General features: G+C 46.2%; 2 protein-coding genes across 8 annotated transcripts in view; one reads left to right on the forward strand and one right to left on the reverse strand.

Moving 5' to 3' along the window:
• The window catches only part of LOC132765774 (zinc finger protein 850-like), a 1,095,673-nt gene that overhangs the window by 273,238 nt on the left and 795,199 nt on the right, over positions 1-27,236 (reverse strand). The window lies entirely within an intron of this gene.
• The window catches only part of LOC132766016 (zinc finger protein 208-like), a 151,722-nt gene that overhangs the window by 301 nt on the left and 124,185 nt on the right, over positions 1-27,236 (forward strand). For 2 of the 7 annotated variants that reach the window (XM_067465090.1, XM_067465092.1), the window contains exon 1: positions 17,455-17,611. Coding sequence is in view for 5 of the 7 variants with exons in the window: in XM_067465107.1 (XP_067321208.1) it covers positions 2,151-2,540; positions 2,801-2,915; positions 3,449-3,519; positions 3,698-3,824; positions 6,036-6,490; positions 6,830-6,956; positions 7,505-7,575; positions 8,112-8,238; positions 13,321-14,444 (2,607 nt within the window). In the remaining 2 variants the exon portion in view is untranslated. Of the gene's footprint in view, positions 1-1,509; positions 1,674-2,052; positions 2,541-2,800; positions 2,916-3,448; positions 3,520-3,697; positions 3,825-6,035; positions 6,491-6,829; positions 6,957-7,504; positions 7,576-8,111; positions 8,239-13,320; positions 16,464-17,454; positions 17,612-27,236 lie in introns of those variants that run through there. The other 5 variants (XM_067465107.1, XM_067465116.1, XM_067465083.1 and 2 more) reach the window with 5 other exon arrangements.

The following is a 27,236-nucleotide window of genomic DNA, read 5'->3' on the forward strand; positions in this document are numbered from 1 at the left end:
TAACATTTAAAGACCTGGCTGAGCCTGGGGGAATCTTTTGTTGAGAGGTGTTAAGATGTGCCTGGTTGTTTCCTCTCTGCTGTTTTGCTGTTGTAATGTCTTCTACCTTTGTGGCAACTGGAGACAGAGGTCGAAGGCTTTCCTGGCCGGAATCACAGGGTTGTCGTAGGCTTTTCGGGCTGTATGGCCATGTTCTAGAAGCATTCTCTCCTGACGTTTCGCCTGCATCTATGGCAGGCCTCCTCAGAGCTTTTGCGGTCTGTTGGAAACTAGATAAATAGAGTTTATACATCTGTGGAATAATGTCCAGGGCGGGAGAAAGAACTCTTGTCTGTTGGAGGTAGGTGTGGATGCTTCAATTGGCCACCTTGATTAGCATTCAATGGCCTGGCAGTTTTCAAGGAGTGACTTCTTACTTCCTCGGGGCATCCTTTGTTGCGAGGTGATTAGCTGTCCCTGATTGTTTCTTGTCTGGAGCTCCCCCCTGTCTTTATTTACTGGTCTGACTTGACCTTAGTTATCTCTAGACTGGACTATTGCAATGCACTCTACATGGGGCTTCCCTTGAAGATGACCCAGAAACTCCAACTGGTCCAACGTTCGGCAGCCAGACTCCTTACTGGGGCGAATTACAGGGTATCGCTCTTGTGGGAAGGTAACAGCACTCCATGCAGTCATGCCGGTCACATAACCTTGGAGGTGTCTACGGACAGCGCCGACTCTTCGGCTTAGAAATAGACATGAGCAGCACACCCCAGAGTCAGACTTAATGTCAGCAGAAAAACTTTACCTATACCTTTACTCCACGCTTCTCAACCCCAAAGGGGACTCAAGGCGGCTTTTCATAGAATCATAGAATCATTGAGTTGGGAGAGACCTCATGGGCCATCCAGTCCAACCCCATTCTGCCAAGAAGCAGGAATATTGCATTCAGATCACCCCCGACAGATGGCCATCCAGCCTCTGTTTAAAAGCTTCCAAAGAAGGAGCCTCCACCACACTCCGGGGCAGAGAGTTCCACTGCTGAACGGCTCTCACAGTCAGGAAGTTCTTCCTAATGTTCAGATGGAATCTCCTCTCTTGTAGTTTGAAGCCATTGTTCCATTGCGTCCTAGTCTCTAAGGAAGCAGTAAACAAGCTTGTTCCCTCCTCCCTGTGGCTTCCTCTCACATATTTATACATGGCTATCATATCTCCTCTCAGCCTTCTCTTCTTCAGGCTAAACATGCCCAGCTCGTTAAGCCGCTCCTCATAGGGCTTGTTCTCCAGACCCTTTATTCATTTTAGTTGCCCTCCTCTGGACACATTCCAGCTTGTCAATATCTCTCTTCAATTGTGGTGCCCAGAATTGAACACAATATTCCAGGTGTCGTCTAACCTTTCCTGTAGTTTGAAGGCATTGTTCCATTGCGTCCTAGTCTCCAGGGCAGCAGAAAACAAGCTTGCTTCCTCCTCTCTAAGACTTCCCCTCGCATATTTATACATGGCTCTCATCATGTCTCCTCTCAGCCTTTTCTTCTGCAGGTTAAACATACCCAGCTCTTTCAGCAGCTCCTCATAGGGCTTGTTCTCCAGATGCTTGTTCCTTTGAGTCCCCCTCCTCTGGACACATTCCAACGTGTCAACATCTCCCTTCAACTGCGGTGCCAGAATTGCACACAGTGTGATTCCAGGTATTGAACTATTCAGTGCCTTAAAACAATATACAATTAAAATAAATATTAAAATTAAAATTAAAATGAATACACATTAAAAAATTTAAAAACATTGCATTTACTATTAAAACCGCTCCATTGTATGTTCATGCATATACAGATAGAGTGAATGTGCTATGATTGAAAGGTCATATGATGTAATTTAATGATTGAAAAGCGCTTGAAATGTGTGGAAACCATCATTTAAGCAAAGACCAAGGTAGATTTCATTTTTAAGGGGCTTATGGATAATATGAGAACAGTTGAAGAAATCATACCTAATTTTGGGGGGTTTTTTTTGCAGAGGATATGTGATTTTTTTGCTAGTATTCCTAACGTTAACACCTTGTCTTTGGAGAATTCTAGAGTAAGCTGTCCAGGGATTTTCACATTCTGAGAGAAGAGGAAGGAAACGCATCTTGGATCTAATTTGCTTCTTCATTGAGTGGTTCCAGCATGAAGAGACCCAACTCACCTGGACCTGAAGCAGGACTTGGGAGCAGTGGAGCATTCTGGGAAAGAACTACACATACGTTCCTGAGTGTGGACCTTTATATCTCAGACACACACTTCCAGAGCTTCAGGCATTCCTCCTTCCGAGAGGGCAAGGGACCCAGAGAGGTTTGCAGCCGCCTCCACTCTCTCTGCCGCCAGTGGCTGAAGCCAGAGCAACACACCAAGGCGGAGATGCTGGACCTGGTGATCCTGGAGCAGTTCCTGAGCATCCTGCCCCCAGAGATGGGGAGCTGGGTCCGAGAGTGTGGGGCAGAGACCTCTTCCCAGGCGGTGGCCCTGGCGGAAGGCTTCCTCCTGAGTCGGGCAGAGGACGAGAAGCAGGAAGGACAGGTGAGAGCATTGCCTCTTGGCTTCACTCACCTTGGGACTGATGGAGAGATTGAACGTACATCCTGCCTTTCTTTCAAGATGGGACTGATGTGAGGGAGAAGCCGGACTCTGCTCCCTTGGCCTCTTCCCCCCCCCCCCCCCCGCTCTGCCCCTCCTGCTCTCACCTCCATATCCATTGTAAGCTCAGTTGCTGCTCTACCCAAATTAGATGACCCTGATCTTTCTCCATACTACTTCTGGAATTTTCTGTGCTCTTCCAGGCCCAAAACAACTGCATTGATGTCTCTGAATCTGAGAAACCTCCACCAGACACCACCCAGAACCTCCAGCGAAAGGAGCTCCACCAGGAAGGAGATGGGACTGCAACCTTGGAGGGTAAGAAAGAACCCTTTGGGGTGTTTTGCTGTTTTATGCCGGTGTAACTTCCCTTTCAGGGGATTGCAACAAATGCGCAATCCGTTTGAGCTAGAGAAGGCATACCTGTAGGATCATTTGGTCTTGAGATGGGTATATAGGGAAGCATTTGGTTGCAAAAGGTGTAATTTCAGTGTAACTTGGAGTGCTCTGTATTGTTGTACTTCTACATTTGCATACTGACGGGTGAGACTGAAATATTAGCCGTGCGGTATGTTCCTGGGTGAAACCTGAAGCTAAGATGAGCCCTGAAACTGAGCTGGAAGACAAACAGACAAAAAAGAATAACTTTAGTCCACGGAACTACCAAGCCCAGTACTAGTTTCAGTCAAACCTATTCACAGTACTGCATGAGATGAAAAAGTGCTAAACTCCAAAACTTTACAATTCCTGGGCTGGAGGATGCTCCTGTCTTCATAGAGTCATAGGTTTCTTTTCAGGACTGTAATTTTAACCTCTGTGTTCAGCTTTCCACCCCTTGCTCTCTCTCTCAGGGGCTGGAATGATGTTGTGGCCGAATACAAAGTCGTATCTTCCGCTTTGTGACGGAGTGGAAGTGAATCAGGTAAGCAGAAGGATTCCTGGGAGAGGAGGAATGGGGCTGCCTGGGGGTCATTGGTTCAAGGTTCAATCACCAATCATCTCTTGAAACAGAAAAAATTGAATTAACATAAATGGAAATCATTTCAAAAGATTCTTGTAATTCTTTTTCTTGATTTCTCTTATTTTCCTTTTTCCACCAGGGCCCAATCGCCTTTGAAGACGTGGCTGTCCATTTCTCTTGGGAGGAGTGGGCTCTCCTGAGTCTTGGTCAGAAAGCCTTGCACGGGCAGATCATGGAGGAGATTCATGGGATGGTGGAATCTCTTGGTAAGGCTCCCTCATTGATGGGGATTTCTATTTCAAAATGCAGGATCCCAGCCAGCAGCTCTCTGGTGGAAGTAATTTCACCAGAGAGCTGATTATCAATGCCTCCCTGAGTCAAGGACAAGTGCCATCTTGCCTGAAACAGGCCATAGTGAGACCAGTCCTGAAGAAGGCTTCCCTTGACTCTGCAGTTTTTAATTACTACCAACCAGTCTCAAATCTTCCATTCTTGGGCAAGGTTCTGGAGCGGGTGGTCGCTATTCAGCTCCAGGGATTCTTGGACCATACTGATTATCTGGACCCTTTTCAGTCTGGCTTCAGGCCTGGTCACAGTAGCGAGACGGCTTTGGTCACCTTGGTGGATGATCTCTGCAGAGAGCTCGACAGGGGGAGTGTGTCCTTGTTGGTTCCCTTGGACATCTCAGAGGCTTTTGATACCATCGACCATGGTATCCTTCTGGGTCGACTCTCGGGGATGGGTCTCGGGGGCGCTGCAGTGGCTCCGTTCATTCCTTCCACCTGCTCGGACCCCTGGCCATTGACCTGTGGGGTCCCGCAAGGTTGCATTCTTTCCCCCATGCTATTCAATATCTACATGAAACCGCTGGGTGAGATCATCCAGAGTTTTGGAGTTTGGTGCCATCTCTACGCAGATGACACTCTACTCTATTCCTCTTTTCTACCACATTCCAAGGAAGCCCCTCGGGTCCTGGACCAGTGCCTGACGGCTGTGATGGGCTAGATGAGGACTGAAGCTTAATCCTGACAAAACAGAGATCCTCCTGGCCAGTCACGGGACTGATCGGGGCATAGTGTGGTTCTCTCTCTCTCTCTCTGTCTCCCCCCCCCCCCCCTCGAGTGTGTGGGTGAGAGAGAGAGGCAACGAGAGGGAGGAAGCAGGTTGCTGGAGAAAGTGCCCGAGGAAAGGATCATGAAAAAGAACAAATTTCCCTTGGATTCAGATATGCAAGCATCTTATTATCAGTGTGGTATTCAACTTAGTTTTTCCTCCCAACCAGGCAGGCTGGCCTTTGCATGTCTGAAGCTAAGCTCTCTTTCTACGCTGCCTCTCCCAGCACACAAACAGCCCCTACCTCAGTCATTCGCAAGATGGTGACTTGCAACATAATGCACTCTATGTTCTGTTCTTGTGAATGTTTGGGGCTCAGGGTTTTTTTGTGCACTAGGAGAGGCATATAGCAGTAATGAAACTCTATGCCCCTCTCATTCAAGTGGCGTGAGTGTCATTCGCGGTAGACTCACAATTGCAGAAATGTAGCTATTTCAAATTGTGTCCATTATTTTGAAACAATGTATATTTATTCCACCCTAAAGCTTAGGAAATACTTCATATTTCCCCTGCCACTTCCCTAAATTCTCATATGTGAAGAAGTTGCCGCTCCCCTGTAAAAGTCAGGCAGAATTAGACAGGTATTGGAACCAAACCAAACTGAACAAAGGGATAGTCCACACAATGGTATTTCCAAGAAGTCTCTGTGATTGCGGCATTTGGATTTATCAGCAGCTCTTCCCTCTGGTGCACAGTCTTCTCACTCCTCACAAACTGGGATGGTTAGGAGGCAATATCCACTCTCTCCAGGGTAGTGCTACGTGGAGGTCACTATATCTGGTTGAGTTCTGCAGACATTCCTTTTTTTGTTCCCTTCTCTGCCTTCATTCTTTTCTCCCCTTTTTCTTTACAGTCACAATCTTGTATCTTTCCAGCTTTGTCATGTAAAACTGTAACAATCTCTTTAGCATTCTGAAATCAGATACGTTGGAGCAGAAAAATCCAACCTTAAGTAAACCTGGGAAGAGAGAACTGGAGGTTGGGCGAGAGAAATCAAAAGGAGGGGGTGATTGTGAAATGGGTGGGAGCAAGGTAAAGTTTTAGCTATAGAAAAAGGCAAGCATTTGAATGTGAAGGGAAAAGTCATCAATTCCCCCAGAAAGAAGGAGACAGAATAAAAAAAAAGGTCGGGCTGAAGAACAGCTAGCCTCTGGAGCATATGTTATTCACTTTTCCTTTAGAGGCTCCAGGCAGTCAAACAGTGTCCATCTTTACTGACCAAGGGGTGGGGAGAAGACATTTATATCTTCTTTTCCTCCATATCTATGTTGTTTTAGGGATAATTTCAATCTCCTTCTTATACCATTTCCCTAGAATCCTTATCACCCACACAGAGGAATTGTTGTTTCTGTCCTTCTTCACAGCAGATAACTGGGAAAAGAGCAATGTATGCACTAAAGAAAGGAAGCATTTGGTTCTTCATCAGAGTGACTCCAACATGGAGAGACCCAACTCACCTGGACCTGAAGTAGGCGTGGCTCCCGGGAACAGTGGGGAATTCTGGGAGAGAACTATGCAGGTGTTCCTGGATGAGCACATCCAGCGCCAGCGTTTCAGGCATTCCTCCTTCCGAGAGGGCGAGGGACCCAGAGAGGTTTGCAGCCGCCTCCACTCTCTCTGCCGCCAGTGGCTGAAGCCAGAGCAACACACCAAGGCGGAGATGCTGGACCTGGTGATCCTGGAGCAGTTCCTGAGCATCCTGCCCCCAGAGATGGGGAGCTGGGTCCGAGAGTGTGGGGCAGAGACCTCTTCCCAGGCGGTGGCCCTGGCGGAAGGCTTCCTCCTGAGTCGGGCAGAGGACAGGAAGCAGGAAGGACAGGTGAGAGCATTGCCTCTTGGTTTCACTTACCTTGGGATTGATGTACAGATTAAACGTACATCCTGCCTTCCTTCCAAGATGAGAGTGATGTGAGGGAGAAGCTGGACTCTGTTCCCTTGGCCTCTTTTCCCACCTGCTCTGTCCCTCCTGTTCTTACTTCCATATCCACTGTAAAGTCACTTGCATCTCAGGTCAGATTTGTTGATCCCAGTTATCACACTGAAATTGATGGGAGGTGGAATATGACCAATTTCAGAATGCAGTTTCTGCACATTTTGGGGGGAAATCCTTTTCTATTCTTTCTCTGTTCTGTTTATGGAATTCTGTGTGTTTTTTCAGGCCCAATATAACTACATTAAAGTCCACCCTGATCTCTCTGAATCAGAGAAATCTCACTCAGACACCACCCGGAGCCTCCAGCAGAAGGAGCTCAAGCAGGAAGGTGATGAAGCTGCAGTCTTGGAGGGTAAGAAGGAACCCTTCTGGGAGTGTTGGTGTTTTATGTCAATGCAAATTCCCCTTCAGGGATTGTAGCACACCCACAATCAGTTTGAGCTAGAGAAGGCATAGATGTAGGATCATTTCATGCTTGAAACTAGTATATAGGTAAGCAATTGGTTGCAAAAGGTGTAATTTCAGAGTTTTCTTTATTGTTATACTTTTACATTTATTCACTGTTGGGTGGGACTGAAATATCAGCTGTACGGTATGTTCCCAGATGAAACCCAAAGCTAAGATGAGCCCTGAAACTGAGCTGGAAGAAAAACAGACAACGAAGAATAACTTAGGTGCATTGAATACCAAGCCCAGAATTAGTTTCAGTCCAACCTATTCACAGCACTGCATGAGACGAAAAAGTCCTAAACTCCAAAACTTTACAATTCCTGGGCTGGAGAATGCTCCTGTCTTCATAGAGTCATTTCCTCATAGGTTTCTTTTTAGGACTATAATTCTCTCCTCTGAGACATGTTTATGTGACCACTTTCCACCCCTTGCTCACTCTCTCTCTCTCAGGGGCTGGAATGATGTTGTTGCTGAATCCTCAGTCTCTTCTTCTGCTTTGTGACGGAATGGGAGTGAATCAGGTAAGCAGAAGGATTCCTGGGAGAGGAGGAAGGGAGCTGCCTGGGGGTCATTTCTTCCAGGCTTAATCATCAAACATCTTTTGAAACAGAAAAGATTGAACCAACATAAATGTAAATCATTTCAAAGACATTCTGGTAATTATTTTTCTTTTTTTATAATTATTTTTATTTGCAACCTTTTCTAAATAACAGTAAAAAGGGGGGAATATATCGGATATAAAGGAAAATAGGAAAACAATAACGGAGGGGAGGGATAAGATGGGTGTTGGGGTGAGGATTGGGAAAGGGGGTCGGTTGGGTAGGGCTGGGAGGTGGGGGGAGATGGGGATTTGGAAACTTCCAGTCCATTCCACAGAGAGGTAATCTTTCGGAGATGCATTTTTGAGTTCCGCTACCTGATTGTCTCTGGTCAATATAGGTTCCTAATTGTTCGGTTTCATTTTCTTTTGTAGATACATTTTCAATAATTTCTTATCTGTGTTGCTCGCTTTTGTAATTATTTTTCTTGATTTCCTTTATTTTCCTTTTCCCACCAGGGCCCAATCACCTTTGAGGACGTGGCTGTCCATTTCTCCCCAGAGGAGTGGGCTCTCCTGAGTCTTGGTCAGAAAACCTTGCACGAGCAGATCATGGAGGAGATTCATGGGATGGTGGACTCTCTTGGTAAGGCTCCCTCACGGATGGGGATTTCTATTTCCAAATGCAGGATCCCAATCAGCAGCTCCCTGGTGGGAGCAGGAACCTAAATCATTGCAATCTCTGACAGTCCTCAAGTCAGGGCTTATGTTAGAAATATATAGAATCATAGAGTTGGAAGAGACCTCATGGGCCATCCAGCCCAACCTCCTTTGAAGAAGCAGGACAATCACGTTCAAAGCACCCCCAACAGTTTGAGTTAAATTTATTTGGTTCATCTCTACCTGAATACGGCAGAGCCCTGGCAATGTGACATCGCCCTCCTCTGGACACATTCCAGCTTGTCAATATCACTCCTCGGTTGTGGTGCCCAGAATTGGACACAGTATGATTCCAGGTGTGGTCTAACCAAGGCAGAATAGAGCATGGGGAGCATGACTTCCCTGGATATAGACACTAGACTCCTGTGTATGCAGGCCAAAATCCCATTGGCTTTTTTAGCTGCAGCATCACATAGTTGGCTCATGTTTAACTTGTTGTCCACAAGGACTCTAAGAACTAATATAGTAATATAATACAATACGCAACAGGGCTCCCTGGAAAATCTATCAAGAGTGATTAGCCCAGATCATTCTCTCTCCCCCCCCCCCCACCTGTGAGTGTGAGAGAGAGACAATGAGAGGGAGGGAGCAGGTTGGCTGGAGATAGTGGCCAGAGAATGTATCATGTAAAAGGACAAACTTCCCCTGGATTCAGATATGCAGGCACAGCTATACATCTTATCTTCGTTGTGGTATTCAACTTAATTTTTCCTCCCAACCAGGCAGGCTAGCCTTTGCATGTCTAAAGCTAAGCTCTCGTTCTACGCTGCCTCTCCCAGCACACAAACAGCCCCTGCCTCAGTCATTCGCAAGATGGTGACTTGCAACATAATGCATTCTATGTTCTGTTCTTGTGAATAATTGGGCCTCGGGATTTTTTGTGAACTGGGAGAGGCATATAGCAGTAATCCAACCCTATGCCCCTCTCTTTCAAGTGATAAGTGTGTAATTCATGGTAGATTCACAATTGCAGAAATCAAATTGAGTCCATCTTTTTGAAACACTCCATATATTTATTCCAACCTAAAGGTTAGGAAATAGTTCATATATCCCCTGCCACTTCCCTAAATACTCATAGGTGAAGAAGTTGCCGCTCCCCTGTAAAAGCCGGGCAGAATTAGACAGGTATTGGAACCAGAGCAATTGCCTGACCAAAGGGACAGTCCTAAGCACGGCATTTCCAAGTCTCTGTGATTGCGGCATTTGGATTACTAACAGCTCTTCCCTCTGGTGCACAGTCTTCTCACTCCTCGGAAACCGGGATGGTTAGGAGGCAATATCCACTCTCTCCAGGGTGGTGTTACGTGGAGGTCACTATATCTGGTCGAGTCCTGCAGACATTCCTTTTTTTTGTTCCCTTCTCTACCTTCATTATTGTTCTCCCCTTTTTCTTTACAGTCACTTGTTGTTGTTCATTCGTTCAGTCGTCTCCGACTCTTCGTGACCTCATGGACCAGCCCACACCAGAGCTCCCTGTCAGCCGTTACCACCCCCAGCTCCCTCAAGGTCAGTCCAGTCACTTCAAGGATGCCATCCATCCATCTTGCCCTTGGTCGGCCCCTCTTCCTTTTGCCTTCCACTTTCCCCAGCATAATTGTCTTCTCTAGGCTTTCCTGTCTCCTCATGATGTGACCAAAGTACTTCAACTTTGTCTCTAGTATCTTTCCCTCCAGTGAGCAGTCGGGCTTTATTTCCTGGAGGATGGACTGGTTGGATCTTCTCGCAGTCCAAGGCACTCTCAGCACTTTCCTCCAACACCACAGCTCAAAAGCATCTCTCTTCCTTCGCTCAGCCTTCCCTAAGGTCCAGCTCCGTAGGTGACTACAGGGAATACCATGGCTTTGACTAGGCGGATCTTTGTTGCCAGTCTGATGTCTGTACTCTTTACTATTTTATCGAGACTGGACATTGCTCTCCTCCCAAGAAATAAGCGTCTTCTGATTTCCTGGCTACAGTCTGCATCTGCAGTAATCTTTGCACCTAGAAATACAAAGTCTGTCACGGCCTCCACGGTTTCTCCCTCTATTTTCCAGTTGTCAATCATTCTTGTTGCCATAATCTTGGTTTTTTTGACGTTTAGCTGCAACCCGGCTTTTGCGCTTTCTTCTTTCACCTTGATTAGAAGGCTCCTCAGCTCCTCCTCGCTTTCGGCCATCAGAGTGGTGTCATCTGCATATCTGAGGTTGTTAATGTTTCTTCCAGCAATTTTCACCCCAGCTTTGCATTCATCCAGCCCCGCACATCGCATGATGTGTTCTGCATACAAGTTAAAAAGGTTGGGTGAGAGGATGCAGCCTTGCCGTACGCCTTTCCCAATCTTGAACCAGTCTGTTGTTCCGTGGTCAGTTCTGACTGTTGCTACTTGGTCCTTGTATAGATTCCTCAGGAGAGAGACAAGGTGGCTTGGGATGCCCATCCCACCAAGAACTTGCCACAATTTATTATGATCCACACAGTCAAAGGCTTTAGAATAGTCAATGAAGCAGAAGTAGATGTTTTTCTGAAACTCCCTGCCTTTCTCCATTATCCAGCGGATATTGGCAATCTGGTCTCTCGTTCCTCTGCCTTTTCTAAACCCAGCTTGAACATCTGGCAACTCTCGCTCCGTGTATTGCTGGAGTCTTCCTTGCAGGATCTTGAGTATTACCTTACTGGCATGAGAAATAAGGGCCACTGTACGGAAGTTTGAGCAGTCTTTCGCATTTCCCTTTTTGGTATGGGGATATAAGTTGATTTTTTCCAGTCTGATGGCCATTCTTGTGTTTTCCATATTTGCTGGCAAATGGCATGCATCACCTTGACAGCATCATCTTTTAAGATTTTAAACAGTTCAGCTGGGATCCCGTCGTCTTCTGCTGCCTTGTTGTTAGCAATGCTTCTTAAGGCCCATTCAACCTCACTCCTCAGGATGTCTGGTTCTAATTCATTCACCACACCGTCAAAACTATCCTCAATATTATTATCCTTCCTATACAGATCTTCTGTATAGTCTCGCCACCTTCTCTTGATCTCTTCAGCTTCTGTTAGGTCCCTGCCATCTTTGTTTCTTATCATACCAATTTTTGCCTGAAATTTACCTCCAATGTTTCTAATTTTCTGGAAGAGGTCTCTTGTCCTTCCTATTCTGTTGTCTTCTTCCACTTCCATGCATTGCTTATTTAAAAATAGTTCCTTATCTCTTCTGGCTAACCTCTGGAATTGCGCATTTAACTGGGCATATCTCCCCTTATCACTGTTTCCTTTTGCTTTCCTCCTTTCTTGGGCTACTTCCAGTGTCTCAGCAGACAACCATTTTGCCTTCTTGGTTTTCTTTTTCTTTGGGACGTACTTTGTTGCTGCCTCCTGAACAATGTCTTGGACTTCTGTCCATAGTTCTTCTGGGACTCTGTTTACTAAATCTAGTCCTTCAAATCTGTTCTTCACTTCCACTGTATATTCGCTAGGAATGTTAGTGAGATCATATCTAACTGGTCTGTGTATTTTCCCTGATCTCTTTAGTTTTATTCTAAATTGGGCAATAAGAAGTTCGTGATCTGAGCTACAGTCAGCCCCAGGTCTTGTTTTCACCGACTGGATGGATGTCCGCCACCTTTGGCTGCAAAGGATGTAGTCAATCTGATTTCGGTGTTGACCGTCTGGAGAGGTCCATGTATAAAGCCGTCTTTTAGGTTGTTGGAAGAGAGTATTCGTTATACACAGCGAGTTTTCCTGGCAAAATTCTATCAGCCTGCATCCCGCTTCATTTTGTTCTCCCAGACCATGCTTGCCTGTGATCCCAGTTGTCATTTGACTTCCCACCTTGGCATTCCAGTCTCCTGTAATGAAAATAATGTCTCTTTTTGGTGTATTATCCAGTAGTTCCTGCAGATCCTCATAGAACTGATCTACTTCTGCTTCTTCAGCAGCTGTGGTTGGGGCATATATTTGGATCACTGTGATGTTGAAAGGCTTTCCTTGCACTCGAATTGAGATCATTCTGTCATTTTTTGGGTTGTATCTAAGCACTGCTTTAGCGAATTTCTTATTAATTATGAAGGCTACTCCATTTCTTCTACGTTACTCTTGTCCGCAGTAGTAGATCTGGTGGTCATCTGATGTGAAGTGGCCCATTCCAGTCCATTTCAGTTCGCTGACCCCCAGAATGTCTATCTTTAGTCTTGACATCTCACCAATAACAACATCCAATTTGCCCTGGCTCATAGATCTTACATTCCAGGTTCCTATGGTGTGTTGATCTTTAGAGCATCGGATTCGTCGTTCACCTCCAGTACCGTCGGCCGCTAGCCTTCCTTTCGGCTTTGAGCTAGCTGCGTCATCACATCTGGGGCTAGTTGAACTTATCCTCTGCTCCTCCCCAGTAGCATTTGGCCATCTTCCGACCTGGGAGTCCCATCTTCCAATGGCATACCGACATATCTCTGGTTGTACTGGTCCATTTAGTTTTCTTGGCAAGGATACTGGAGTGGTTTGCCATTGCCTTCCCCAGGGATCACGCTTGATCTGACCTCTCTGCCACAACCGTCCCGTCTTGGGTGTCCCTTCACGGTTTCGCTCATGACATCATTGAGGTGCTCAAGCTCCAGCGCCCCGACAAGGCGGTGATCCTTTGCTGGAGTCACTATCTTGTCACTATCTTGTATCTATCCAGCCTTGTCATGCAAAACCGTAAAATGAGTGGTAGTAAGGTAAAGTTTTAGCTAGAGAAAAAGGCGAGCATTTGAATGTGAAGGGAAAAGTCATACATTCCCCCAGAAAGAAGGAGACAGAATAAAAAGCCAGGCTGGGCTGAGGAACAGCAAGCCTCTGGAGCAGATGTGACTCACCTCTCCCTTAGAGGCTCCAGCCAGACAAAGAGTGTCCATCTTTATCGAACAAGGAGTGGGGAGAGGACAACAGTTATATCTTCTTTTTTCCATATCTATGTTGTTTTAAAGATCATTTCAATCTCCTTCTTATACCAATTCCCAAGAGTCCTTATCACTCACACTGTTTCTGTCCTTCTTTACAGCAGATAATTGGAACAACAAACACAGGAAGCATTTGGGACACAATGGGGGCCTTCCTAGATGCCAGCAAAGCCACAGAGAAGATGGAGGTTCTTCCAGAGAAAGGCCTTACAAATGCAATGTATGTGGACAGTTTTTCCCCCAAAATATGGGACTTATACTTCACAAGACACTCAGTGCTGGGAAAGGCCATTTTAAAGGGAAAGTACCTGCAAAATGTGTTGCTGATTACAAACTGCCAGGTCTGAGCCAAGAAAATATCTTTGAAGAAACTGAAGATCTCGTAGGACAGGAGTGTGGGAAATCGGTTATCCAGAGTTCACACTCGGTGGGGCACAAAAGAGTCCACACAGGAGAGAAGCCATACCAATGCCAGGAGTGTGGGAAATGTTTTGCTCAAAATTCAAACTTGGTGAGGCACAAAAGACTCCACACAGGAGAGAGACCATACCAATGCCAGGAGTGTGGGGAATCTTTTGCTCTGAATTCAACCTTGTTGAACCACAAAAGAGTCCACACAGGAGAGAAGCCATACCAATGCCAGGAGTGTGGGAAATGTTTTGCTCGCAATTCACATTTGGTGAGCCACAAAAGACTCCACACAGGAGAGAAGCCATACCAATGCCAGGAGTGTGGGAAATATTTTGCTGTGAATTCAGCCTTGGTGAGCCACAAAAGAGTCCACACAGGAGAGAAGCCATACCAATGCCAGGTGTGTGGGAAATGTTTTGCTCAAAATTCACACTTGGTGAGGCACAAAAAACTCCACACAGGAGAGAAACCATACCAATGTCAGGAGTGTGGGCAATGTTTTACTAACAGTTCACACTTGGTAACCCACAAAAGAGTCCACACAGGAGAGAAGCCATACCAATGCCAGGAGTGTGGGAAATGTTTTGCTGTGAATTCAGCCTTGGTGAGCCACAAAAGAGTCCACACAGGAGAGAAGCCATACCAATGCCAGGAGTGTGGGAAATGTTTTGCTCTGAATTCAGCCTTGTTGAACCACAAAAGACTCCACACAGGAGAGAAGCCATACCAATGCCAGGAGTGTGGGAAATGTTTTGTTTCCAGTTCAGCCTTGGTGAGGCACAAAAGACTCCACACAGGAGAGAAGCCAAACTAATGCAAGGAATATGGGGAATGTTTTGCTCGCAATTCAGACCTGGTGAGCCACAAAAGACTCCACACAGGAGAGAAGCCAAACTAATGCAAGGAATATGGGGAATGTTTTGCTCGCAATTCAGACCTGGTGAGCCACAAAAGACTCCACACAGGAGAGAAGCCGTACCAGTGCCGGGAGTGTGAACAGTGTTTTACTCAGAATTCATCCCTTGTAAACCACCAGAGAACTCAGCCTTTGTGTGTAAATATCTGATTTCAAACAGAACCTTTTGAGAAGTTCTGCCTAAGATTTGGTAGATTCCCCTTTCTTGTCATTTAAATCCCTAAATTGGGGTCCTGTTCTTGGAGCAGCAGAAAGCAAGCTCCTTGTGACAATCCTTCAGAGGGTTAAATAGGATTGTCATGCCACTTTAAAAAAAATCTGTATATACTCGAATATAAGCCAAGTGTTTCAGCCCTTTTTTAGGGTAAAAAAAGCTCCCCTCGGCTTATATTCTGTTGAGGGTCCTGGCGGGAAGGCGTGGGGCTGAACAAAGCCCTTCTTCGATTCCCTGCCTTTCCGCCAGGACCCTCACCTCTTGCCACACGCTGGGTGCCTTTCCAGGCAATTACCAACTCTGCTGCTCCTTTGATACGTATTTCTCATCTCATCCCCACGTAGTATAAAAGCTGCCTTGGAAAAGTTACCGTGCCTGAGGCAAAAGAAGGAGAAAGGGGGGTGTGCACGCATGCGGCAATAACAGGGAGAGAGAAGCACACCTCCTTCCCCCTCCTGTTGCCGTTCATGCGCCCTCCTGCAGGGTTGCTGTGTGGAGAACAGAGAGGTGCATGTGCGGCGAGAGAAAGAGAAAGGGAGGTGCGTGTGCCGTCACTTTGGATGGCACGGCCTCCCCCTTCCCTTGCCATGCATGCACCCCCTCTGCTCTCCACACAGCCACTCAGCTGGGTCGTTGTGCGGAGAGCAGAGAGGTTTGTGTGCACAGCGAGAGGAAGAGAAAGGGTTGCGAACAGGAAAAAAGAGAAAGGGAGGCTTCTTCTCCAGACCCTCGATCATTTCAGTCCCCCTCCTCTGGACACATTCCAGTTTCTCGACATCTCCCTTCAGTTGCGGTGCCCAGAATTGGACTCAGTATTGCAGGTGTGGTCGGACCACGGCAGAATAGTTATTCCGTGTTATATGTTCAGGCAAATTGAAGATGACTTTGAGGGCAATGAGGCAATGCACCTCTTTTATGAATGTTAAACAAAGGCTTTTTGTTTCATAGAATCATAGAATCAAAGAGTTGGAAGAGACCTCATGGGCCATCCAGTCCAACCCCATTCTGCCAAGAAGCAGGAATATTGCATTCAAATCACCCCTGACAGATGGCTATCCAGCCTCTGTTTAAAAGCTTCCAAAGAAGGAGCTTCCACCACACTCCGGGGCAGAGAGTTCCACTGCTGAACGGCTCTCACAGTCAGGAAGTTCTTCCTCATGTTCAGATGGAATCTCCTCTCTTGTAGTTTGAAGCCATTGCTCCGCATCCTAGTCTCCAGGGAAGCAGAAAACAAGCTTGCTCCCTCCTCCCTGTGGCTTCCTCTCACATATTTATACATGGCTATCATATCCCCTCTCAGCCTTCTCTTCTTCAGGCTAAACATGCCCAGCTTCTTAAGCCGCTCCTCATAGGGCTTGTTCTCCAGACCTTTTATCATTTTAGTCGCCCTCCTCTGGACACATTCCAGCTTGTCAATATCTCTCTTGAATTGTGGTGCCCAGAACTGGACACAATATTCCAGATGTGGTCTAACCAAAGCAGAATAGAGGGGTAGCATTACTTCCCTAGATCTAGACACTATGCTCCTATTGATGCAGGCCAAAATCCCATTGGCTTTTTTTGCCGCCACATCACATTGTTGGCTCATGTTTAACTTGTGGGTCATGTTTAACTTGTTGTTTTATAGCAGTTGCTGTGTGATCAAGGATACGACTTTGTGAGCAAACTTAAATAAATATTAAATAAATAATGGCAGCAGACAACTTCGAATTGAAAACTTCATTGTATTCTAATTCAAGTCAGAAAAAATGGAAGTGCTTGTTCATCAGATACATTTTTGACTTAGACAATACAAACTCAAGCTTTGCTCATAAAAGGTGGGAATCATATCTCCTGACAATACATGAAACCACAGTATATAATTGTTGTTCATTCGTTCAGTCGTCTCCGACTCTTTGTGACCTCATGGACCAGCCCACGCCAGAGCTCCCTGTCGGCCGTCACCACCCCCAGCTCCTTCAAGGTCAGTCCAGTCACTTCAAGGATGCCATCCATTCATCTTGCCCTTGGTCGGCCCCTCTTCCTTTTGCCTTCCACTTTCCCCAGCATCATTGTCTTCTCTAGGCTTTGCTGTCTCCTCATGATGTGGCCAAAGGACTTTAACTTTGTCTCTAGTATCCTTCCCTCCAGTGAACAGTCGGGCTTTATTTCCTGGAGGATGGACTGGTTGGATCTTCTCGTATATAATAGATTGTATTTAAACGAGAAAGGAATGGATGGACAGACAGACAATATCCCTCTTATGGACAGAACCATTGCTAAAATTGTATCCAGTGGTATATGTAATTCCCTTGAGTGCTCTAACTGGAGGTCAGCTGTGACCAGCAGTGCTGCAGAATTCGAAGAGGCATGAGTGGAGGGCGAAAAGGAGACATGTGCCAAGAGGAAGGCACCTTTGATGTGGTTGGGGAGCAAGGGTTTGGCAGGGAGAGAATACATCTAACTAACTATCCTATGAATATGGAGTGTTTCCTCCATGACTCTGTCTCTGCCTTCATCTTCTGTCTTCTGGTTTCAGGGCTTTGGAGAGATGCTCTTTCCCCCTCCTTAGAGTGTCATGCTGGGCAAGGAAGGGTTAAGGGCAGGGAGTGTGGTTCCCAGAGAGGCAGGGAGGAAGTGGGCCTTCTTAGACTCGCCTTTCCTGCCCCTCTAGGAACCAAACTCCCTCCCCTTAACCCTTCCTTGTCTGGCTGGGAGAGGGGAGTTGGCCCCTTTGTCCTCTTCCGCCTCCTACTTCCTCTCCTTCCGGTGAGTCTTCTTCCCATTCCTTCTCCAAAGGGCCAAAGAGGGGCTGAAGCCCAACACACCTGGAGGGAGGGCCAAAGTGGGCCCAGGCCTGGCCTCACCTGGGGTTGGGCGTCACCAGATTCTCCAAACAGGGGATCCTTGGGAGGAGAGAGAGGCAGGCAGAGAGAGAGAGGGGGGCCCAGGGCTTTCCCCTTCCCCTGCCCACCCACACACCTGCCTCTCTGGCTCCTCTCCCCCCCCCCCCCCCATAAGTCTTTAAATAATTCAGAGTTTCTGTTTGTCATCTAGATTTCCAAAGATTTTACTTCAGTCATTATAATGATATATTTATTTACAACCATTATATAGAATCCAAGAGTTGGAAGAGACCTCATGGGCCATCCAGTCAACCCCATTCTGCCAAGAAGCAGGAATATTGCATTCAAAGCACCCCTGACAGATGGCCATCCAGCCTCTGTTTAAAAGCTTCCAAAGAAGGAGCCTCCACCACACTCCAGAACAGAGAGTTCCACTGCTGAACGGCTCTCACAGTCAGGAAGTTTTTCCTCGTGTTCAGGTGGAATCTCCTCTCTTGTAGTTTGAAGCCATTGTTTCGCATCCTAGTCTCCAAGGAAGCAGAAAACAAGTTTGCTCCCTCCTCCCTGTGGCTTCCTCTCACATATTTATACATGGCTATCATGTCTCCTCTCAGTCCTCTTCTGAAGCTAAACATGTCCAGCTCTTTAAGCTGCTCCTCATAGGGCTTGTTCTCCAGACACTTTATCATTTTAGTTGCCCTCCTCTGGACACATTCCAGCTTGTCAATATCTCTCTTGAATTGTGGTGCCCAGAATTGGACCCAATATTCCAGGTGTGGTCTAACCAAAGCAGAATAGAGGGGTAGCATTACTTCCCTAGATCTAGACACTAGGCTCCTATTGATGCAGGCCAAAATCCCATTGGGTTTTTTTGCCACCACATCACATTGTTGGCTCATGTTCACCTTCCTCCCCACGAGGACTCCAAGAACTTTTTCACACGTACTGCTCTCGAGCCAGGCATCATCCCCCATTCTGTATCTTTACATTTCGTTTTTCCTGCCTAAGTGGAGTATCGTGCATATATCCCTATTGAACTTCATTTTGTTAGCTTTGGCCCATCTCTCTAATCTGTCAAGATCGTTTTGAATCCTGCTCCTGTCCTCTGGACTATTGGCTATCCCTCCCAATTTGGTGTCGTCTGCAAACTTCTAGCCCTTCATCTAAGTCATTAATAAAGATGTTGAACAGGACCGGGCCCAGGACGGAACCCTGCGGCACTCCACTTCTCACTTCTTTCCAGGATGAAGAGGAAGCATTGGATTTTTGATTAAGAACTCCTGATTAACACCCTGATTAAGAACTCCTCCATAAACTTTGACATACGACAACAGCTATGTAAATCGGAAGCCCATCCACCCAGGCTTTATGGACTCCCAAAAATCCATAAGGACTCCACCCCACTCAGACCCATCGTGAGTGCCATTGGATCCCCCACATACGACCTAGCAAAATTTCTTGCTGCACAGTTACAAAGCCATATTGGGCTCACTACACACTACATCAAGGACTCAGCCCACTTCATAGAAAAAATCAGCAATCTCAAGCTAAATACAAACGACAAACTGATCAGCTTCGATGTGGTATCTCTATTTACCATGGTCCCGGTAGCAGACACCAAAACCAGGCACAGATTAACACCTCCCAGCAACAGATTTTCCCAGACTCAGGCAGGCCTTCAAATGCTAATGAAGGTGATCAGCTAAACATTCACACCTAACTGCAGCAGGGAAGAGCTCCTTGCCCCACCCCAGCCATTCCACAGATATATAAACCCATTTTTCCTACTTCCAACAGACCTTCTCAACCTCTGAGGATGCTTGCCATAGATGCAGGTGAAACGTCAGGAGAAATGCCTCTAGAACATGGCTCTATAGCCCGAAAAAACCCACAAGAACCTAGTGATTCCAGCCATGAAAGCCTTCGACAATACATAAAAAATATAATTATAATATCGTATTATTATTAGTATATTGTATCACATTATAATATTATCAATATTTTATGTATACATATTATATTATATTATATTACATTTTAGCCCAGTACAGGAGACAAGGTGGAACTGTCTTCCTGGCCCCTCTCTTCACTCTGGTCCCAGAGCAGCAGTTTTTGTCTCTTGTTTCAAAGTCTCTTGGTTCTTCTCTACAAGAAAGGCCATGGATCATGAGGCATCCGCGGAAGGAATCACGGGGGGATCCAGCGTGGGTTGGAACTGAATGGGAGCTCAATGGGAGGCCAGGTGGGCCTGGAGGCTGGAGAAGCAGAGGCCCAAGTGGAAGCAGGCCCAGCATTACCTCTGTTTCTGTGTATTTCTTTGTGGTGCAGCTAAAGTTAATTTGTCCATTTTGGCCATTTCAAAAAACTTTCATAATCTAATGTTCTGGTGTTGGCTTGTTTTGTTGTTTCCCTATTTTTGCGTATTCCGTTTCTGTTGCTTCAAAATCGGTGTTGGGACTGAATAGGAGCTCAATGGGAGGCCAGGTGAAGCCGGGTGGGAGAAGCAGAGGTTCAGGTGAAAGAAGGGCCCAGCATTGCCTGGCTCTGAAATTAATAAAAGGCTTGGTTTTACTCTCCAAGAAAAAGACTCCAGAAGCCTGTTATCTAATTCTGCCTTTCTTTCACAGAAGAAATGTGAATGGTGGTTGGGAATGTTGGAGTAGAGCCTGTTCAGGGATTTCTTTCCCTTGAGAGGAGAGCCAGGAAGAGCATCTCGGACCCACTTGGCTTCTTCATCAAAGAGTGGTTCCAGCATGGAGAGACCCTACTCACTTGGACCTGAAGCAGGACTTGGAAGCAGTGGAGTATCCTGGGAAAAAATAACACATAACTTCCTGAGTATGGACCTTTATAGTTCACACATGCAGTTGCAGTGCTTCAGGCATTCCTCCTTCCGAGAGGGCGAGGGACCCAGAGAGCTTTGCAGCCGCCTCCACTCTCTCTGCCGCCAGTGGCTGAAGCCAGAGCAACACAGCAAGGCGGAGATGCTGGACCTGGTGATCCTGGAGCAGTTCCTGAGCATCCTGCCCCCAGAGATGGGGAGCTGGGTCCGAGAGTGTGGGGCAGAGACCTCTTCCCAGGCGGTGGCCCTGGCGGAAGGCTTCCTCCTGAGTCGGGCAGAGGACGAGAAGCAGGACAGACAGGTGAGAGCATTGCCTCTTGGCTTCACTCACCTTGGGACTTATGGATAGATTAAATGTACATCCTGCCTTTCTTCCAAGATGGGACCGATATGAGGGAGAAACCGGACTCTGCTCCCTTGGGCTCTTTTCCCCCCTGCTCTGCCCCTCCTGCTCTCACCTCCATATCTACTGTGAGTTCAGTTGCACTTCAATTCAAATTTGTTGACCCGTGATACAACATTGAAAATGATGGCAGGTCAAATATGGCCAATTTCAGAATGAAGTTTCTGCACTTTTGGGGGAAAAAATCCTTTTCTAATATTTCTCCATACTACTTCTGAAATTCTCTGTTCTTTCAGGCCCAAAATAACTGTATTGAAGTCCAGCCTGATGTCTTTGAATGTGAGAACTCTCCACCAGACACCGCCCAGACCCTCCAGCAGTGGGAGCTCAAGCAGGAAGGAGATGGGACCACAGCCTTAGAGGGTAAGAAGGTACTCCTCTGAGAGTTTTGGTGTTTTATGCCAATCTAAATTTTCCCTTCTGGGTCTTGTAGCACATCCACAATCAGTTTGAGGTAGAGAAGCCGTACATGAAGGATCCTTTGGCCTTGAGATGAGTATATAGGTAAGCATTTGGTTGTACTTTCAGTGTGATTTGGAGTTTTCTTTATTGTTCTACTTCTACATGTTCATACTGTTGATGGGACTGAAATGTTCCCAGGTGGGACCCAAAGCTAAGATGAGCCCTGAAACTGAGCTGGAAGATAAGCAGACACCAAAGATTTAGTCAGTTCAAATACCAAGCCCAGTATTAGTTTCATTCCACTCTATTCACATCACTGAATGAGATAAAAAAAATGTCCAAAACTCCAAAACGTTACATATTCCTGAGGTGGAGAATGCTCCTGTTTACATAGGGCCATTTCCTCTTAGGTTTCGTTTTAGGACTGTAATTCTTACCTCTGAGGCATGTTTATTTATTTATTTATTATTTATTTACTTCACTTGTGTATACCACTTTTCTGATCCCAGCAGGGGACTCAAAGTGGTTTTCAACAAAATTACGGAAAAATTTAATGCCTCACATACAGAAACTTAACGTAATGATACTACCATACAATTATCAATTAAATCATAAAGTATGACATCATTTAACATTAAAACATGAAATTAAAAACATATCAATATAAATATTAAAACCACACAATCCAACTATTGTAGTCCAGGCCATTCCAAATATCGTATCCATTTCATATAATCCCTGATCATTCCTTGTACTGCTTACTGCCCAAAGGCTTGGTCCCATAGCCAAGTTTTTATTTTTCTTCTGAATCTTGTGATCAGCTTTCCACACCTTGCTCTCTCTCTCTCTCTCAGGGGCTGGAATGATGTTGTTGCTGAATCCTCCGTCATTTCTTCCCTTTTGTGATGGAGTGGGAGTGAATCAGGTAAGCAGAAGGATTCCTGGGAGAGGAGGAAGAGAGCTGCCTGGGGGTCATTTCTTCCAGGCTTCATCCTCATACATCTCTTGAAACAGAAAAGATTGAATGGGAGTTGCTTAAAAGTGAGGTACTGAAGGCACAATTGCAAACAGTGGCAACAAGGAGGGGGAAAAATAAGAAAAATATACAGAAACCAGAATGGGGAAGCCAGTCGTGGAAATGGCACCACTGGTTGCTGAGGGAGAGGCAGGGCAGAATGAAGAGACCCAGCAGGCTGGGAAGGGAGAGAGGGCCATGGTTGCCTTGGAGGAAGGAGGCCCAAGGAAGAGTCGGGTGAGAAGCGGAATGAGATGCCAGCTGTCCCCAAAGGGAGTCCGAAGTCAGGCCGCGTGTGGAAGGATACCTGCAAGAAGCGGTTCTCCCACAAGACTAAGGACAAGGCTTTGTGTACAGCCTGGGACTGCAAGATGAAGGAACGTCATGAGAAGAAATTAGTGAAAGACGGTTGGAGGAAGAAAAGGAGACATTTAGTACATTTAGGCCAGAGAAAAATGCCAAGCACAGATACAGGATGGGTTTTTTCCCCGTGTCAGGAGTGCCTTGAGAAACTGCAGGTCGCTTCTGGTGTGAGAGAATGGGTTGTCTGCAAGGACATTGCCCAGGGGATGACTAGATGTTTGAAGTTGTACCATTTTTGTTGGAGGCTTCTCTCATATCTCTGCATGGGAAGCTGGAGCTGACAGAGGGAGCTAAACTCACTCTACCCGGATGTGAACCGCTGACCTGTCAGTCAGCGGTCCTACCGACACAAGGGTTTAACCCATTGCACCACTGACACAGTATGGGTGACACCTGGTTTGACGACAGTTCACGTGAAAGGCATCTTGGAGTGTTAGTAGACCACAAGTTGAACACGGTCCAACAATGTGATGCAGCAGCTTAAAAGAATAGGGGATTTTGGGCTGCATCCAAAGGAATATAGTGTCTTGATTAAGGGAAGCTTTTGTGAGACCTCACCTGAAAGAACACTGTGTCCCATTCTGGGCACCACAATAAAAGCTGGAACATATCCAGGTTCCATTTCTGATTGTATATATCAATTATGAAATGGTTCTGACTGTGACCAGCTGGACGTCTCTACAAAGCTTAAACTATAGTATGGAGGCCATAGCCCTTTCCCTTTCAAGCAACCAACAGGAGTGTAAATCTACTTTAAAGGTTTTCTTGTACCGTATATTCTGGCGTATAAGACTACTTTTTAACCCAAGAAAATCTACTCAAAAGTCAGGGGTCGTCTTATATACTGTAGTAGTCTTCTAGAGCAGGTGCTGAAACTTCCAATCGGATTGGAGAATCTGTGGTTGCCGCATATGGTGGGGGGAGCTCAAAAATGGCAGTGGCCGTGTCCCTGCCGTATGCAGCGACTGTATGAAAGCATTAAGGGCAACGCTGCACAAGTACAGTAGAAGAAAATCCATAATGTGGTCCCGATGGTGAGCTGAAGGGGCACCTCACCAGGAAGGTGTAAATGAAGGGCGGAGCAAGCTGCAGGCATCTGGGGCACCTGGGGTATGGAAGAAAGAGATAGAGTGGCTCTGGGCCCAGACACCCCGTCAGGTTTTACAATGTATTGTAATGTAATCTAGCTGAGTCATGCACTGCTAATGGGCTTCTATTGGAAATGCTGAGTCATGCATTAACTGTATATAGGGAATCATTTGGGGAATGTGTTCTGGCCTAGTCCAGGTGATTGTGAATTATGTAATCCTGGGTTTGAGTTAAGTCAATGAGTTGGGAACCAATCAGAGATTGCTATGTGTAATTGTATAGAATTGTATATAAGGTAAAGGTAGTCCCCTGACATTAAGTCCAGTCATGTCTGACTCTGGGGTGTGGTGCTCATCTCCATTTCTAAGCCGAAGAGCTGGCATTGTCCATAGACACCTCCAAGGTCATGTGGCCGGCATGACTGCATGGAGCACCGTTACCTTCCCGCCGGAGCGGTACCTATTGATCTACTCACATTTGCATGTTTTCGAACTGCTAGGTTGGCAGAAGCTAGAGCTGACAGCGGAAGCTCACGCTGCTCCCCGGAATCGAACCTGCGACCTTTCGATCAACAAGCTCAGCAGCTCAGTGCTTTAACCCACTGCGCCACCGGGGGCTCTAGAATTGTATATAAGGAAGTCATATACAGTGTATATTTCTCCTTGTGCTGTGATGTTGTTCGTCGAAGGCTATATGTAATTAAAGAACCTGTCTGTTAAGAACCTGTCTGCTATAACTGTATGCTGTGGTAAGTCTGTAATGTCATCTAGACGGGGGGAAAGACAATGGTAAAACTGACAATGGCCGGGCATGTGCTCAAGTGTCTGTAAAAGGTTCCAGAGTGACTGCAGTTTGTGGGAGCAGTTGACTGAGAATACTGTGCAGGAAGAAGCTGCTGGAAAGCGCTGAAGTTGTGCAACTGATCTGCTGCTGAATTGTGAAGTTAATCTCAACACAAACACACCTCTTTTACCTGTCTGACCTTCTCTGCCTCTCATATCTCACTTCTGAAGACTGCAGTGAAGCTGCAGGTTCACATGTGTGAGATCTGAGAGGCACAGAAGGAGGTACAGTCATAGGAAAATTACCATATTGAAATCAAATCTGATGCTTTTTTAAAAAAATTGGTGTGCGTTGGAAGAGGAGTAGTCTTCTATGACGAATATATCCCAAACTCTATATTTTAACTGGAAAAGTTGGGGGTCGTCTTATACGCCCAGTCGTCTTATATGCCGGAATATACGGGTAATTATTTTTCTTTATAGCCCTTATGTGAGAAGGAAATGTTTTCTTTTTCCACCAGGGCCCAGATGTCTTTGAGGAGGTGGCTGTCCATTTCTCCCCGGAGGAGTGGGCTCTCCTGAGTCCTGATCAGAAAGCCTTGCACGGGCAGATCATGGAGGAGATTCACGGGATGGTGGACTCTCTTGGTAAGGCCCCCTCACTCATGGGGATTTCTATTTCAAATTTATTTATTTATTTATTTGCTTACTTCTTTTATATACCACTTTTCTCAGCCCTCAGGCGACTCAAAGCGGCTAACAACAGCAAAATTAAATGCAAAAACGTCACAAAACGAATATGGGACAGTGAAAAACAGTAGCATCATCGACAATTTGTTGTTGTTGTTCATTCGTTCAGTCGTCTCCGACTCTTCGTGACCTCATGGACCAGCCCACGCCAGAGCTCCCTGTCGGCCGTTACCACCCCCAGCTCCCTCAAGGTCAGTCCAGTCACTTCAAGGATGCCATCCATCCATCTTGCCCTTGGTCGGCCCCTCTTCCTTTTGCCTTCCACTTTCCCCAGCATCATTGTCTTCTCTAGGCTTTCCTGTCTCCTCATGATGTGGCCAAAGTATTTCAACTTTGTCTCTAGTATCTTTCCCTCCAGTGAGCAGTCGGGCTTTATTTCCTGGAGGATGGACTGGTTGGATCTTCTCGCAGTCCAAGGCACTCTCAGAACTTTCCTCCAACACCACAGCTCAAAAGCATCTATCTTCCTTCGCTCAGCCTTCCCTAAGGTCCAGCTCTCACATCCGTAGGTTACTACAGGGAAGACCATGGCTTTGACTAGGCAGATCTATTAAACATATTAAACATCAATATAACAATCACTAGTATCTCATCAGTAAAATCAGAATCCAATCTCATCATCCATTATTCCGTATTCCTATATTCAATTACACTGCTTAATCGAATGCTTGTTCGAACAGCCAGGTCTTCACTTTCCTCCGAAACGCCAACAGGGAGGGGGCCAATCTGTAGGAAGGGTGTTCCACAGCCGAAATGCAGTATTATCCTAAATCATCACAGTCACTGAGGGCCCTCAAGGCAGGGCTTATGTTAGAAATATATAATGTAAGAGTAGTAGAAACAATAATAATAATAATAATAATAATAATTCTTTATACCTCTCTTTTCTCACTCAAGGGACCCAAAGTGGCTTACAGCATATTAATATCATACAAGCGTCAGTCCGAACATATATATAAAACAAATAAAAACAAGAAATAAACATAAAAACAGCCATTGGAGTTGCCACAGCATGGGAGTTGTCTGCTCCCCTGCCGTAGACCTTCTGAGACTCCTCATGGGAATGGGCCTTGGAGGCACTGTTCTGCAGTGGCTCCAGTCCTTCCTGGAGGGTTATTCTCAGAAGCTGTTGTTGGGGGACACCTGCTCGGCCCCACAGACTTTGTCCTGTGGGGTCCCACAGGGTTCAGTATTGTCTCCCATGTTGTTTAACATCTACATGAAGCTGGGAGACATCATACAGTTTTGGAGTTCACTGTCATCTGTACACAGACGATGTACACTCCTTTTCACCTACTCCTAAGGAGGCTGTTCTTGTCCTGAACCAGTGCTTGACAGCTGTGGCGGTCTGGATGAGGACAAACAAATTGAAATTGAATCCAGACAAGACGGAAGTACTCCGGGATTGTGGCGCAGCTGGCTGAGTGTCAGCTGAGTGTCAGCTGCATTAAGATCACTCTGACCAAAAGGTCATGAGTTCGAAGCCAGCCCGGGTTGGAGTGGGCTTCCAACCAATTGTGTAGCCCGTTGTTGACCTTTGCAACCCGAAAGACAGTTGCATCTGTCAAGTAGGAAAATAAGGCACCACCTTAAAGTGTGGGGAGGCTAAATTAACTGATTTATGAGGCCATAAAGACTTCAGAAAAAGCATGCGGGGAATACGGAAGTACTTCATCAGTGTCGCAGATGGACGATGAAAGCGACAGCTCCCCTGGCGGCCAGAAAAACGTTAAATAGCCTCTGTCTGTCTGCATATATTGTATGTCAAAATTGGCATTGAATGTTTGCCATATATGTGTACACTGTGATCCGCCCTGTGTCCCCTGTGGGGTGAGAAGGGCGGAATATAAAAGCTGCAAATAATAAATAAATAGTCAGTCGTAAGGCCAAACATGTGTGTTGGATGGGGTTACACTCCCCCTGAAGACACTGGTTTGCAGTTTGGGAGTGATCCTGGACTCATCGCTGAGGCAGGGGAGCTTTTGCACAGTTAAAACTTGTGCAC

The sequence above is a fragment of the Anolis sagrei genome, chromosome 2 (genome assembly GCF_037176765.1).
Source record: "Anolis sagrei isolate rAnoSag1 chromosome 2, rAnoSag1.mat, whole genome shotgun sequence".
Taxonomy (NCBI): Eukaryota; Metazoa; Chordata; class Lepidosauria; order Squamata; family Dactyloidae; genus Anolis; species Anolis sagrei.